At 53.9% G+C, this 15,892-nt stretch overlaps 1 protein-coding gene across 3 annotated transcripts; it reads left to right on the top strand.

The window, feature by feature from the left end:
- Positions 1–4,609: 4,609 nt before the first annotated feature.
- Positions 4,610–14,936, top strand: LOC141953598 (von Willebrand factor A domain-containing protein 5A-like). 3 transcript variants are annotated; one of them, XM_074892297.1, is made up of 20 exons: positions 4,683–4,747; positions 5,601–5,746; positions 6,738–6,796; positions 7,168–7,409; positions 7,514–7,736; positions 8,123–8,265; positions 8,420–8,534; positions 8,976–9,103; positions 9,376–9,464; positions 9,917–10,061; positions 10,373–10,452; positions 10,970–11,081; positions 11,406–11,570; positions 11,715–11,818; positions 11,990–12,043; positions 12,174–12,355; positions 12,535–12,741; positions 13,223–13,446; positions 13,656–13,782; positions 13,987–14,936. In XM_074892297.1, exons 3-20 carry the CDS (start codon positions 6,748–6,750, stop codon positions 14,064–14,066), a joined length of 2,469 nt encoding a protein of 822 aa, XP_074748398.1. In that variant the 5' UTR covers positions 4,683–4,747; positions 5,601–5,746; positions 6,738–6,747; the 3' UTR covers positions 14,067–14,936. The 3 variants fall into 3 exon arrangements, with proteins under 3 accessions (XP_074748397.1, XP_074748398.1, XP_074748399.1); XM_074892296.1 differs by lacking the exon at positions 5,601–5,746 and having other exon boundaries at positions 4,610–4,747; XM_074892298.1 differs by lacking the exons at positions 4,683–4,747; positions 11,990–12,043 and having other exon boundaries at positions 5,229–5,746.
- The last annotated feature ends 956 nt before the right edge of the window (positions 14,937–15,892 follow it).

Consider the following 15,892-nt stretch of genomic DNA (forward strand, 5'->3'; position numbering starts at 1 on the left):
GGAAATCACGAGAAGAGATGGATTTTTGATTTTAATGCACTGACAGTTATTAAAACGGTGAATTTATCTTCTTTCTCTCCCTCCCTTATCTCCTTTTTTCCTTTATTTCTAAGTGTTGGGGATTGGTTTTGATCTTTTTTGTTGTTTGTTTTTTTCAGGTTCTTTCTGTTAAAGCATTCCTCCAGAAGCTAAAAGAACACAAGGCTGAGGAACAAGAAAGTGTTCCTCACTCACAAGAAATCTGCCAGGGAACTGGTGTTACTTGTTAAACTAAATCTTGTGGCACACACAATTAACCTCAGTGCAGACACACATATCTGGACATACTAATCCCACCGTCAGAGTCGAAGTAATTGAGATGAACTACACTGTTAGAGGATTTTTTTTTCTCTCTCTCTATTGACCACAGACTACTGTCTTAGTTCTGGACAATCATATTGAAATATCTTTATTGCATTCAGATAGAATATCCAAAAGAGTAACATTCAAAATAGAATTAAAATTATTCTTGTTTCACAAACCACATTATCCTGTTTCTCCTGCTTTTTGTCTTTCCATTCACAGCTCTGGGGTTTGAATGTCTCAGCTGCCTTAGGCAGGCATTTAGTCATCTAATATGATTTTCTAACACCATACTTGGCACTACAGGGTATTTCACACAATCTTCAGCTGATGCTGCAGAAGGCTTTGCTATCTGCCAAGCTTATCTGGACAGCTGGGGCATTCCAGGTGGTAAAAAGCACCTACGTTGAGGGAACTGCATTTCCCAACCTTTATCTCAAACAGAAGCCCATCCCCAGTATTTGATGCAATATTTAAGTTGCAATATTTGCTGTCTACCTTACGCAGGTAACTCATCTGTGGCCAGGCTTCAGTTTTGTTGCAGTGTTTAAGCCTCCCCTTAGCCTTTGGTGCTCTACCCTGGCCTGGCTAGTCCTTGGCATGGCTGTAGTCTAATCTAGCTCTGGGACTAGCTAGATTAGAATCAGAGATTCTGAATAAATTTTCAAAGCCCACTTGTTATCTCCAGAAATAGTCTGAGACATTTATTTGGCCTGTGATTACTAGGAAATCATGTTTGGGGCTTCACATGTCCTTAAAAAATTTACATCCCTTATTTACAAGCTAAACAAGACTCCATATGGTCTTTTGATCTACACCCAGAAGTTAATCCTGCCCTCTGAGAACAGTTCTCTGGGCATGGATGACCATGCGTTCACACTGATGACATACTTTGGAGAGCATTGGCCATATCCACACACGTAGGACTTGTCCAGAGATCTCTTCTCAGATCCACATGGTTCAAATACACACTAGTGCCCCAAATTATGGAAAGGTTTGTTCAAACGATAAAATGAAAAGAACTTGAAAATTGGGCTTCCTGTTTGTTCTCACCTTTACACAGATCTGGGAATAAAGGCCACTGCAGAGTGAAATGTGTTTTCCTCTGCATGCTGTCTGTGGTCAGAAGCTCCAGAGGCCTCAACTCATAACGACATCCCTCCTTTTTATTTTCTCCTGATGGGTAGTTTATTCTGCTTGCCATCCAGGCTCCCTGACAACTCTCAACCCTTTACTTCACGTAGTCAGGGTGATTCAGTTGTCTGTGCAATGGGACCTAGAGACATCTGAGACATCCTTAGGTGCCCCAGCTGGCCTCCAGCCCCTGTCACAAAGGGTGCAAGATTCCTGCAGTTGCATACATCAGTCCTATACAGGTGACTTGAACATACCGCAGCACCAAAAGAGCATGTGTGTGCGTGTGAGACATGGAGGGGTGGCTACAGTAATCCCCTCCGCAGCAGCACACAGCTGCCCTCCAGCCCTGTGGCAACTTCTTGTACCACTGTCACCAGTTGGGTTGTTCACCCGGCTGCTTCCTATTCTGGATGCCCCAGGCTCTGCCGTTTTGTCTGGACAGAAAGTATGTGAAGCATCTGGGCAGACTACCTTTATGCTGCACTAAGACCAAGTGTTATTGCTTTGCACTTCAAGAGGCCCAGACGTGAGGGGGTTGACATCCTCCAGAGATGCTCAGAAGATACTGGAGGTCCAGCACCCCAAAACCATTCACAGCCACCAAGTGGTCTCCATCAAGAGTCAGTGAGAACCTTCAGCATCCCAGCTGGACAGAAGCTTGGGAAGGTGAAGCTGGGTTAAGGGGTCAGCAGTTCAGTATTTGTGGCACTTTTTGACCAAGCGTGACTCATCACCTGGGGTGAGGAAAGGAAGATCCAAGAGGCAGGGAAGTGTTCCCTAGCTGCTCAGATGCAGCATGTACATCTACACCTGTGGCTCATTTGTCTGTTCATAAGCATCAGAACTATTGGAGACAACGTGAGGTGTTCCACCAGTTCCTAAAAGTAGTCATGGGCCACATCTACCAGCAGCATGTGAATGTCAGTTCACCCACTTCCTCAAAGAACTCGATCCCACGGGTGTAATGAGACTGGACACACCGTGGCAGAATTCGAACAAAGGCAGCTAGAACTGTCCGTGCTGATCGAGGCTGTCACACTGTCAGGACAGCCTGGGAGTGGCCTTGTCTGAGAATCACAGCAGTCCTGAGAGGCAGACTGCAGGAAGCTGCACAGGTTTGCTGGAGGAGTGAGAGTTCAGCGCTACGCACACTCCCAGGGAGAGACAGCCAGGCTGTGCTCTGGGAGCAACACATCTGAAGTCAAACGCGATTTGGCCCCTTGAGTGTCCAGAGGCCACCAGTGAGGTGAGTTGTCTCAACCGGGGCCTGGCTGCCAGGGAGGCATGAGCGTGGCTGGCACACGGGAGGAAGGTGGAGACAGAGCATCCCAATCCAGCAGATGAGAGGAAACACCCATGTCAAAAGGAGGTTTATGAGTTTGAGCTTGTCTGCCAGCCCTTCCCATTCCTCAGCTGGCCAGTATGTTGGTTTTGCTGCTTCGCAGTGTGGGAGTTAAGCACTGGTGGTTAACAAAATGTAAACTGACCTTGAGGTTAGAAGAATGATTGTGGGAAACCGAGGCAACCTTCGGAACACCGTGTTGGAGCGTCAGAAAGAGCAGGAACACCGGCTGCAGAATGCATGGTGAGCGTGTGAGCAGTAAACAGATAAAACCTGAAGGTCAGCAGGATGGAGAAGTAAAAACAAACCCATGTAAACTGTTGGGAATAAATTGGGAGCTGGCAGACAGTGCAGCGGCACCTGCTCTCGGCAATGTCCCCCCTTCAACAAACTGGTGTGAGTTTGTCTTTCTTCTGCGCGTCGCCCCGATCCCGGCCGGACCGAGGCCAACACGCAGTCCACCACCCAGACGCCAGCCTGGCACTAATCAGCGTGTGGACCTGAGCCCAGCCTCCAAATCTGCAGCCAGTGCTGCAGGCCTGGCAGGGGACAGGCTCCTGGAGGGACGAGCGCCACCTCCTCAGGCACACAGAAGACGCCGCCCTGGTTGCAGGGAGCCCCTGGCAGCTGCTGCCATTCGCATCAGACGTGAGGAGAGAGCGGAAGGCCTGGGCGGCGGGGGAGGTTCGGCAGACTCTGCTTGGCCAGGAGCAGCCCCGCTGAGGGGTCGGCAGCCCCTTCCTCGGCTCTGCCTGGAGCACCCTGCGGCACCCGGGACCCCACCCCAGCCGGGCGCTGGCGGGGCTGGGGGCACAGACACTCCCGTTGTAGCCTGAACAAATGTTTCTCATCGAGTACAAGGACATATAGGACATATTGTAGTCCGTGCAAATGTTTCTCATCCAATACAGGGACGTATAGGGCGTATCAGTTAGGTCAGCCTGTTCTTTAAACTGTCAGCAGTGATTTAGTGAGGAACTTCTAATCAGGAGCTACTGTGCTGGAAGAAGAACCTGAAATATGGAAGCTCATTCAAATTGTATATCGTAAATCAGCTTAATTAGAGATTAGAGTGTCCTTGTGAGGAACTATCCTCATTACAACAGTACAACTCCCGCCCCCTGCTCGGAAGACCCCTGCCCGAAGAAAGACCCTCAGCCTTTGAGCTTGCGCAGAACAATTAAAACGGGCTGTAACGTTAAATCGAGAGGAGGCTGGTACTGACCAGCGAGGGATGAAGCGGTCAGAAACTGAGCAATGGGCGTTACGGGAAATGTGTGTTCGTGTAGGCTGCAGCGTGGAAATACCCTGCAGACCCCCCGTGTGGTGCCGGCTGGGTGGAATCCCCCCCTCGCACCCCTCTGCGCCAGTGCGGCATGAACGGGTGCCCCGGCGCTGTCTCGGAGATTGGCTTTCGCACCCCGGGAGCGAACCCTCTTCGCGGGACCCGCGGGGCGGCAGCTCATGCGGGGCGGCCCCCGCAGCCCAGCCTGCCGACGCTGCCGAGGGGGCGGGGGGGTGCAGGGACCCCGCTCAGATCCCCTCCCCCGGGGGTGGCCCCTCTCCCCTCCATCCCCCCGCCTCCCCGGCACCCAGGACCGCCGCTGCCCGCGCAGACCCGCGGAACCAGCCGCCCGGCTGCTCGGGAGGGGGTTTGCAGCGATGTGTCCCCGCCCCCCCGGCGCTGCCCCCCCCGCCCGTCCGTCTGTCCGCCGGCCCCTCCTCCTCTCTCGCCATCCCGGCCACCCCTCTGCAGCCGCAGCCCGGCGCCTCCCTGTCCGCCCGAACGCCTCTTGCTCTGTCTCTCCATCCCTCCCTCCTGTCCCTGGGCCTCCCCGCTCTGCCCCTTCCTCTCTCTCCCCCTTCCTCTTCTCTCTCTCCCTCCGGCCATCGGAGTGCCAGTCCGCCCTGCTGGCCTTGATCCTGGTGAGTGTCGGCTTCTTTGTGCTTCCCCTCGTTATTCTGCCCTTACTCTCTGTTCCTTCTCTCTGTTCACGGGGGGAGCCCGCCCCTGTTCAATCCATCCCTCTGTCCATCCTTCACCCCTACTCCCGCGAGGACTTACACCCTATTTGCTCTGTCTGCCCACCCTGTCAGCATGATGGGGGGGTGGGGACTTTCCTGGTGCTCCCCACCCTCTCACCCCAGAGCGGGAACTGGGGAGATTGAGGCAAATGTGCCTGAACCAGAGAGATTGATGTGGATGGGTTTGGGGGGGAGGGCAGGCCCCTTCACCTCCTGGCACGTGGCCAGAAGACGCCCAGGTGTCACCTGAACTACACCCTCCCCCAGTGCCTCTCTGAAGTGCTAAGGCTTGGACAATAAGCCCAAGCCAGAGTTGACCTATAGATGAATCCTGTACATTTTATAACCAATAATCATTGTACTAATAGGTATTATACTAAGTTATAGCAAACCACCTATTTTGATGTAAAAGCTGGAAATACTGAAGCCTGAGCAACAGGCCCTGAACTGAAACTGCTAACTCCGTATGTAGTCATTAGTGAAATATGCATAGAAGATGTAGTTTAAACAGCATAAAACATGTCTATCCTGAATGTATCCTTATATTTCTTTATGTGTGAGCAAGATAACAAGGCCACGGAAACAGTTGTCTGGCCTTGTGACCTTGCTCATAAATTAACTAGATAAGCAGGGAATCTCCCTTAGCTTCTCTCTTAAGCCCTGGCCAGGCTCTGGGGGGAACCTAACTGAGATGAAAACCAGATATTTCCGCTTAAAACAAAGGTGTCAGCTATTTTGGCTTACTGATTTTTAGGTATATAAGGCTGGGCCCGCTCACAGCGATTTTGGAAGCCTCACCTACGGGTGGACGCACCGCGTAGGATTTCCCACTTGCCGGGACAGGCTCTCCAAATCCTCGCTGTAACCGGGGCTGCCCAGCGACTGCGGCTCTGGATGATGGTAACGTATGCAAGTGGTGATGTATCTTTCTTAATCACTATTCTCTCTCTCAGGCAGTAATGATTTGATGCATTACCCTGTATTTTCCTATTTGTTTAAGTGCGCTACTTTGTCTTTTCTTACTGTATGTTTTCTGTATTATTCTGTTATATTATTTAGTTATTTCTAGTAAATACACCTGCTCTTTTCACTCTGGTGTCTGAGTTTAATTGATATCCCTGATCAGCAAAACACTCTCTGGGGTTTGCTCTGCAGTCATGGAATAGCTGTCCCTGGCCTCATTTCTCTCTCCATCGTGTTCCCCCTTATCATCTGGACTTTCAACCTGCCCTCACAGGTGCTCTCTCTTGTGCAGCTCCATTCACACAATACTGGAGGTGATGGGCACCTGCTCATCTCTTCTAAAATGGACCCCTCCACCTGTCCACCCATCGCTTTCAACAAAAATTCTGGTGTCTCTTTGTTTACTTATGTGTCCATCTGTCCCAAAATGGACCTCGTCTGCCAATCTATCCATCCAGCCATGGGTGGATAGCCATGCATTGTTCATCCCAGTACAGTCCCACCCATCTGTCCATCCACCCACCCACCCACCCACCCACCCATCCATCCATCCACCCATCCGTCCATCCATCCATCCATCCATCCATCCATCCATCCATCCATCCATCCATCCATCCATCCATCCATCCACTCTTGCTTTCTCACCTTCTTCCCCCCATCTCCCTTTGTTATCCCTTAGTTCTCTTCAAGATCCCCCCAGGGTGGGGGTGGGGGGTGCAGACCTCCTCAATGCAGAGATACTCCTGGTGACATCCCAGTGCTCCTGAACACGGGTTTCTGAATCCTTGAGTTTGCTCTGGCTCTACATGGTGGGTTGGGGCTTCCAGCTATGTATGTAAGAGAAATGACAAGGAATTGTCATCGAATAGGGGCTGCCTGGTGGTTTCTGTGGATCTCTCCTCTTACAGGAGACCCTTCTTGTCTGCAGGTCTCCAGAAATGTGGCGTCAGAGCTTTGGACTTCTAGGAAAATCCTACACCCATGACGGTGAGCCGGGGATCAGACAGCTGAGGGACATCTGGGGAATGGGGAGTGCTCCCAAAGAGGGACAAAGAAAGGAGAAGGATAGGCAGCCACAGGGGAAATAATCTGGATGGGATCTTCCCAGAGTGAAACAAGGATGGGAATGGGCAAGAGCTCTACAGGAAATGGGTGGGGAACAGAGGAATGGGAAAAAGGGAAATTGGAGGGGTGGGAGGCAGATACTGTTCCACGTCAGGCTCACACTAGACCCTCAGTAACGTTGGTCACCTAGTCTTGGTTTCCAGGGTGGGAACAGCCACATACTTGAAGCAGCCCCAGTCACCTCCTTGTGTCGTTCATGTGTGCTGATGGACAGGTTGCATCTCTCTCAACAGGATCCTTTTTGCTGGGGAAGTGGTTCCACGTACCCCTGTACTTGGTGCCTCTGCGTAGTGCTGTGGTGGATGTTGCTATCCAGGATTATGTGGCTGACGTGACTGCCGAACTCATCTACCAGAACAAGAATCAGATCTCCACAGAAGTCATTTTTGTCTTCCCCCTGGGCTCCCACATGGCCATCTACTCCTTCCAGGCCTGCAGTGAGGATGCCAAGGTCCAGGCCATGCTGCGGGATGAGGTACCAGAGTCCAGGGACAAATGGGCGAACCACCACAGGGCATGGCATGAGCAGCCCATGGCCTGCCTGGTGATCAACTGTCTGTCCTTCCCCTTCCCACCCAGGCCCAGCAGCTGCACGAGGCTACAGGGGGCTGGGAGAATCTGGAATACCTTCAGAATCAGTCTAGTTGTCCAGGTGAGGTGTTTGCCTGCTGCCTGGGCACCCTGTCCGCTGGCAGGGAGGTGGTCGTGACCTTGCGCTATGTCCAAGAGCTGCCACGGAAGCCAGATGGAGCAGCCCATTTTGTGCTGGCACCCACACTGCATCCCCACACAAAACAATATGGTGAGTGACCCCACAAGGAACCTGCCCTCCCAGTCACACACCCCACACAAGGGCCACAGACTCCCCGTGTACTTTACGAACAGACACAATGCAACTTCCCTTCGCGCCCACAGGGGGACCCACATTTTGCCCCCATGCAGCCCCTGGACAGATCCACATATTCCTCCTTGTGCTCCATGAGGGGATCCACACCTCCCACACCCATTCCCCGTAAACAGACTCATGGACACCTCCATACACCTTATTGACAAGCCCCAAATCTCTCCATATGGCCTATATATGGATGCCAAATCCTGCCCCTCCCACCCCCCACCCCTGCAGGGAGAGCCTTTGCCCACCCCAGTGCCATGTTTCTCCCTACCCCAGTGCCATGTTTCTCCCTGCAGCCTGGAATTGTCTCACTAGCAAGCTGCCCTACAGCCTGCTGCTCACCGCTAGCCTGCAGTCCCCCCGTGGAGTGGCCAATGTCCAGGCCAACTTCTCCCTCACCCCTTTGCTCTACACTGCCCAGGACCGCAGCACAGCACAGGTATGCCCTCCTGGGTGCCAGGACCCCGGGGGGAGCTGGGGAGGGCTGTCATCACTGAGAAAAAGGGGATGCACTGAGATCAGTGCCTCTGCGCCTGGCCCGGTGCTGGGTCGGGTCCCCTCCTCCCATGTCTGGTCAGGCACCTCTTCTCCAGGTCTCACTGTCTGGCAGCCCCCCAGATCATCAGGATTTGGAGCTGCTGGTGTATTTTGGAGAACCCACGGCAGTCAGTGCTGTGGTAGAGAAGGGAGACCCCACAGCCCCTCCAGGTGAGTGCAGCTGCAGAGGGAACATGAGGGCACCTCTGGGTTGCAGGAGGCATTGGGGCACGGGGACACACTGGGGGTTCTGGGGGGCGAGATGTCATTGGACACTGGGATAGGAATGGGAGGCATTCAGATGGGATAGTCTGGGTCCTGGGGTTCCAGGGTGGGGTGTTAGGGACACTGTGGTGGGATGTCAGATACAGCAGGATGCGTGCAGGGAGTTCTGAGTTAGGGCTCACTGGGTAGCTCTGTTGGAGGCACTGGGTTGGAATACGTGGGGCACTGGGCTGTGCAGTTGGTGAACAGTACAGTAGGGTATTGAGGTACCAGTGTGGGGCATCACGGGCTCTGGGATGGTGGAAGCTGAAAGCACGATGAGAATCAGAACCAGCATGAGGAGGGGGGTGCCTGTCTGGCCTTCATCCGATCCCATACCTCCTCCAGGTTCTCTGCTTGGTGACCCCATGGTGTTGGTGACGCTGGCACCCAGCATCCCTGAGACAGTGCCTGGGCAGCGCCAGTCTGGAGAGTTCATCTTCCTCCTGGACACCACTTTTCTTGAGCATGCTCAGGTACCCCTGCAGAACAGGGACCAGGATGGGGTGGAGGAGCAGGTTGAGGGGGAGCAGGCCAGGGCAGGCATTTACAGAGGGACAGAGATGTGAGGGGGGACTGGTGGGGCCTGAAATGGTCCTGAAGTATCTGGGGAGCCCAGGGAACTTCAGGACACTGGCTCAGGTCATACAGGGGAGTCCAGAGGCTTTAGGAGGACCAGACTATGGGCAAAGGCATCTGTACCCCACACCAGTGCCTCCCAAGTCCTGCCTGCTGTGTCTTTCCACAGGACTCCCTGCTCTTCCTTCTCAAAAGCCTGCCCCTGGGCTGCTACTTCAACATCTACTGCTATGGAACAACATCTGTGGGCATCTACCCGTGAGCAAACATGAGCAGGCTGGGTGCTATGGGGCTGGAATAGGTGCTGGTTGGTAGGGCTGGATACTGTGGGGCATGGCTGGGTGCTGTGGGGCTGGAATGGGTGCTATGGGGCAGGGTTAGATGCTGGAGGGCAGGTGTGCATGCTCTGAAATCAGCTGGCTGGTACAGGGCAATGTTGGGTGCCAGAGGGCATGACTGACTACTGTAGGGCAGGGATGGATTCTGGGGATGGGATCTTTGTGGCACTGTGGGATAGCACCTCTTGGGGTGATGTTGAGCTGAATCTTGTAGAAACTATGAAGCCATGTCTCTTCAAGAACTACTGTGGGGCAGGGACTTGCAGAGGACCCTAGGGCATAGCTGTGGGAAGCGCTGTGGGGCAGGATCTCAGGGAGCACTAGGGCTGGCACAGAGCAATGTGCTCTCCAAACATGCCGTGCCCCCCACAGGCAAAGTGTTGAATATACTCAGGACAACCTGACCGAGGCCATGCGGCGCATCCCCCCGACCGGCTCCAGCCTGGGTGACACCGATCTGCTGGAAACCCTCCGCTCAGTCTACAATACCCCCCGCCCCCGCGGGCATACACGCCAGGTCTGGGTGCAGGGGCATGGAGGGGTGGGATAGGTGTCCCAGGGGAAGAGGGAGTGGGAATAGGGATGGAAGAAGCCACCCAAGGTATGTGGTGGTCACAAGGGAACAAGAAGGATACCATGGGGTGTGGGGGAATGGAGAAGTGGGTCTATATCTGGGGGGGTTTCTGTCCCTGAGTGGATCTCTCTCCCTGGGGTCGTCTCGCTACAGGGTATCTCTCTCCTGGGCCCCTCTCTCCATTTCAGGGGCCTGCTCTCCACATTTTGGGGTTCCTGTGCAGGACCCCACCACTCATGTCCCCTGTCTCTCAGCTCTTCATCTTCATGGCCAGGCTACCCCTTGACAAAGAAGCCATCGTTGCTGAGGTCTGCCGTCACCGCAACAGCCACCGGTAACGGGGACTCTCTGCCCCCAGTCCTCCAGTCACACTTTGGTTGTCCAGTCATTTCTATCCCTGATGAGGGCCCGTGTTCACCAGTGCCCGCCCCAATCCTTGGGCCCCTCCAGTGTCCCAAAGACCCTTCCCGCCCTGCACAGCTCTCCTGTGCCAAGCCCCCATGTGAGACTCTTCGCTTACTACTCCCACAACCAAGGCACCCTTCACAGAGCAGGAAAACTCAGGCACAGGGTTTGTACACCCTGATGTGCCCCCAAACTCTACCCCAGCCCCACTAGACTGACCCTAGCTCTGCCGCAAGTCCCAGCTCTCCTCTGCCAGCTCCCTGTCTAACCCCAGATCCAACCCCAGTCCCTCACTCTACTCCCTGCTCTTCTTCCTGCCCCCTTGTTCTGCACCCCAGCTTTGTTCCCCCAGCTTTAACTCCAGCCTGTGTTCTCCAGCTCTAGCCCAGCATCCTTGCACTCACTTACGGCTCTCATTTCTCACACTTTTCTCTGCCTCCCCATAGGTGTTTCTCCTTCTGCTTTTCTGAGGAAAGTGCTGCCCTGGCTACAGCCCTGGCCAGGGAAACAGGGGGTGAAGCTACCTACGTCTCCTCTGACAACACTGTGGCATCTGTGGTAGGAACCTAGGAGCCCTGGCAGGTCCCCCTCTAGTCCACAGACACACGGACTTTGAAGCCCCCCAGCACCTGAACTGCCCTCACACAGCTGCCCGAGGAACCCAGGCACTCAAGCTTCCCCTGACTCTACCCCACCACCCACCCCACTGAGGACTGAGGTGCCCGGGCTTCTGCCCCGCTATAACCCACAGACTGACTGTGCCCAGGGAACCCAGCTGGTGCAGGCTACCCCACACACCTCAGTGTCCCCCAGGGAACTCCAGCACCGGAGGCCGTGGGCTGGTGGATCTGTGAACTAGGGTGTCCTGTTGTCTGTCCCCAGGTGCTGAAGTTCCTGAAGCAGGCTCTCAAGCCAGCAGCTGCGGAAGTGTCTCTGAGCTGGACCCTGCCCCGTGGCCTGGAGGTTGAGGTGCTGGGTGGCACCCCTCAGTCCATCTTTCAGGGTCAGCACAGCCTCCTCTATGCCCAGATCCATGGACAGGCACAGGTGAGGGCTGGGACCACAGACATCCCCAGCTACCTCCCAGTAGCCTCCCAGTAACCACCAGCAATCTTTCAGTAACTTCCCAATATTCCCCAGTAACCATCTTATGTCCCCAGTATCTTCCAGTAGCTTCCTATGTGTTCCCAGGATGCAACGCTGGCCAAGGGGGTCATGACCTTGCAGTACAGCTTGGACGGCCAGGATGTCACTCACACGATTGAATTCCCACTGTGCCCACAGGGAGACGGCCGGTGAGACCCTGCCCTAAGGGAAGATGCATGCATCCCCCTCATTGCTGACATGGACTCCAGCTGAGAGGGGGCCCAGATAGCTTGTGCATTCCCATCTTCCACACACAATCCTAAACTGGCAGAGAACCCAGGTGTCCAAGCATGCCCTCCTTCCCTGCTTTGACCCCACAGGGGTAGGACCCAGGAACCTGGGCATCACTTCCCTCCAGAGAGACGAGGACCCAGGCATGCAGGTTTTCCCTCTGCCCACCCTCATCCCTGAAGGGAGAGACCCAGGGTCCAGGCTCTCCCTGTCCACCTTTCCCCAGCATGGAGATGAGCCAGGTGGCCGGGCCTCACCCGCCTCTGTCCCCAGGCTGGCTGGGCACCGTCTGGCTGCGAGATGCTTGCTGGAGAGGTTGTTGCCAGAGGCTGCGAGTGGGTCAAGCGATGAACCCAGGCATCGTGCAGTTGAGATCAGCCTCACTTCGGGGATCATCTGCCCCTTTACCAGCTATGTGGGGGTTCGCACATCAGACAGGGTCACCTGGTACCGAGGTAAGGAAAGACACTTGCAGGAAAGAGCTGGTGAGGCAGCTCCATGGGATGTTCTCATTCCACTGGAACTAGAACCCCAGCCACAGGGCACCCCCAGTCTCACGGGGTAGGCCCCATCACCACCAGGTGCTTCTTCCCCATGTGCTTAATTCAGTTCTCTTCCCTGTTTGCCCTCAAAGGGCCCCTGGCACTGTTGCCACCCCGCCAGTCACTCGTCACCTGCCAGATCATTAAGCTTCGTGGCCCCTGTAACGCCTCTTCCTGCTATCCTGTGACCATCTGGGTCCCACCTGGCTGGCTGACAGCAGTGCATCAGTCACGGCTTGCCCTCCGGCGACTCACTCATGGCATTGCTGCCCTGACCCAGCAGGGGGCTTCCTCAAAAGGTATGGGATAATCTAATATGGGATAATCTAATCTCTTATAGGAGGGTTATGCTGCCATGTCTTGACCATGGCATGGAAACCAATGACTTTTGCCTTTAACCTTTCCCTTAGTTACCATTAAACGTGAAAGTCCTTCAGCAAGTATGAGACCCAGCTCAGGGACACCCAGGGAGGGGACAGGGATGGTGCTAGATCATAAATACACATTTGGATGAGATGCGTTGGAGGGCTATCAAGAGAGGTCTTGGGACATGGCTGAGCAGGAATGCCGGGAGAAGAGGCAACGGTCAATGGTGGGGGTGAGTTAGTGGTGTCCAGAAGGGCTGTGGATGGGAGTGCTTTGGGGACAGGCAGGAAGGAGCTTAGACTGCAGGTAACTGCCTAAAGAAGAGCAGAGATAATGTTCTGGGGCATTGCACAGAGGAGTAGAGGGGTCAGCTTCCTGTCATTCTCCCAACCCTCCTGTTCACATCTCCCACAGCATGTAAACCACCACCACCACCTGTTTCTTCTCTCAAGAATGTGGATTACAGGGACGTTTTTTGGTGCTCTCCAATTTTTGGGCGTTGGTTCACCAAAACCTTTGCTGAGTGCCAGGAGCTGGTGGCTCTGCAGAACGTAGATGGTTCCTGGGCCCTCAGCTCAGGACTGGCCTCTGTTCTGGAAATTGATGAGGCTGAAATCAAGGGAAAGATGCCTGGTGAGGTAAGAGGAAAACTGCTTATGGTGGTAGCGTGTCATCCTGGGACAGTGGGAAGCCCTTGACTGGTGGCAACACTGGCATCCCAGGGGCAGCCAGAGAGCGAATGAAGGAATCAGAAACCAGAAGCCGCAAAGGAAGGGGTGGGAAGCAGTGAAGGGGCAGGGAGGATGCTCAGCACTGCGTGCTGGCCTGACTCATTGTTCTCCTACAGGCCACGGAGCCAAGCATCTGGGCCACAATGCTGGCTGTGACCTGGCTGCACAGAAACAACAAGTGTTACCAGGACCTCTGTGAGCTGCTGGAGGCCAAGGCTGTGACTTGGCTGTGCAGCCGAGCTGGTGAGTCTTGAGGGTCCTTTCCCTGCTGATCCCCACAGCACAGCCTCCTCCCTTCTGTCTCCAGTGGGACCTGCCTCACCCCTTCGCAGGACCACAGTTTCCTGGGGGCAGGTGAAGGAGTCCTGTGTCCCCTTTCTCCTTCCCATCTGCGGACTCCCCCTCCTGCCTGACTCGCTCAGTGCCTCTGTCTCTCCCTGACTGCAGTGTCCCAGCTGGACAAGTGCCTGGAGGCTGCCAACACCCTCCTTGGGAGCAGCGTGAAGCCAAGTGTCTTCAGGCTCTGAGCTCAACACGTGCCTTGTGCTACAGACAGGCAGCACCTGCACGTGCCAGAAAGTACAGCCTAAATTCACCTACTGTGCTGGGATACCAGTGTTGTTACCAGCTGGGGTCCTACATTACAGATGAATTCTCACTGCTTCTGTCTTATACTGGTGGGGCTGAACCTGTATCATGCTGAACTCCTCAAGACAAAAGCTCTAGTTCAGAGCCTCCAGTGTGTTTGGTTTGGGTGGAGGTGGGAGTGGGAAGGAAATATCACATTCCCCAGCGGTTGCCCTTCCCAAATTCAGCTTTGGCAAAATGGGCTACGGGCCCCCACAAAGATGGCGCTTAGGGACACAGTTTAGTGGTGGACTTGGTAGTGTTAGGTTAACAGTTGGCCTTGATGATCTTAGGGGGCTTTTCCAACTTAAACCATCCTATGATTCTATGGTTTCCATCTTGACAAGAGAGCGCTGTGCACACTAGAAAAATGAGTCTTTAGAGGTGTCAACAGCAGGCGCAATAGCAGTGGCTCCCAATGAAGGACTCCTCTTGCATCCCACTTGCTGACCTCTTCACTTTACCCCAAAAGTCCAGGCTGTGTTAGGAACTCCCATACCTGCATTGCCATGTAAACCAATCGTTTTGGAAGTAAAACTCTCATCTACACCAGACCCAGCCCATCACGTCCAGGAGAACTCATGTGGGGCAGGATTGCTTTGAAAACTATCAGCACGTTGGAGGTGGAACTGCAGGAGCTTTTCCTTACCAAACCAGTCATGCAGTGTACTCTCTCCTGCCCCAGGGCCCTGAATTCATGGGTCTCACTCCATGTTGGCAAAGTCTCTGATTCATTTTCCAATAAATATTGAATATTCTGCAAGACAAAAGGTGTGACATAGCCTTTATTTCAGTTGGGCCTATGATCCTTCCTTCCAGGGGCCATCTATAAGTCACCAGGAGGGGCATGAAAGGATGTTGCTTCCCAGAGAGCTGTGTATTGTAATACACTAAATAAGGTGCTGCCATTGCTCTTGGAAGAGCACAGACCTGTTCTAGGTTAGCAAGACAAGAGCTGAGGACTTGCCAGGCTTTTTCTAGACTACTTTTAGCTTGAACTTATTTGAGCTTGATCTTAGTGGTAGCAGCTGTAGCAACCCTTTGCCCAGCAGACAAGTGACTGATGTCTAACTTACCCTAGCTGTAAGAGAAAAGTTGTCAGGTGATTAATGTCCAACTTGGTTTTAGCTTTAACTTTTTGACTCCGTCGGAGCATGCGACTCCAAAAAGAAATGCTGCTCTCCCTTTAAGCTTTGCCTCTGCTGTCTGGAGCAGATGCAGCCCATTGTGCACTGGGAACTCCCTCCTGCCCTGGAGGTCAGTGGGGAGACAGAGGAGTCACCTTCCCCAGAGATGCAAATGGGACTGGGCTGAGAGGAATGTGCCCTCCCATGCTCCTTGGGGTGTAGAAGGAGGAAAGAGGGGCATTGAGGACCTCACATTTTGGCGAGGTGAATCCTGACTGTGAGGAAATACTGGTACCTCAGCTTACTTCAGCCACCAACAGATGTACTGTTGCTCCAGGGAGAGGTTTTGGCTTCTTCCCTCCAAGAGACTCCCAAGGGTGACTCATCAGATTGTACTTTGTTGGTCTCCATAGCCTGGAGGAAATACCAGACTCTGCTTCTTTCCTCCCTGTTGACCACTGGCAGAGGCTGAAAAGGCAACCTCGGTCACCTCAGCTGCCTAATTCTGAAGGAGTCAACCCCATTATAGTCTTCTGCAGGATGTGAGCTGAATCCCCTTTCCAGAGCCCCACCAGGCTCTGCTGCATCTGTTTGGAAAA

This window comes from Strix uralensis, chromosome 22 (genome assembly GCF_047716275.1).
Source record: "Strix uralensis isolate ZFMK-TIS-50842 chromosome 22, bStrUra1, whole genome shotgun sequence".
In the NCBI taxonomy this organism is placed as follows: domain Eukaryota; kingdom Metazoa; phylum Chordata; class Aves; order Strigiformes; family Strigidae; genus Strix; species Strix uralensis.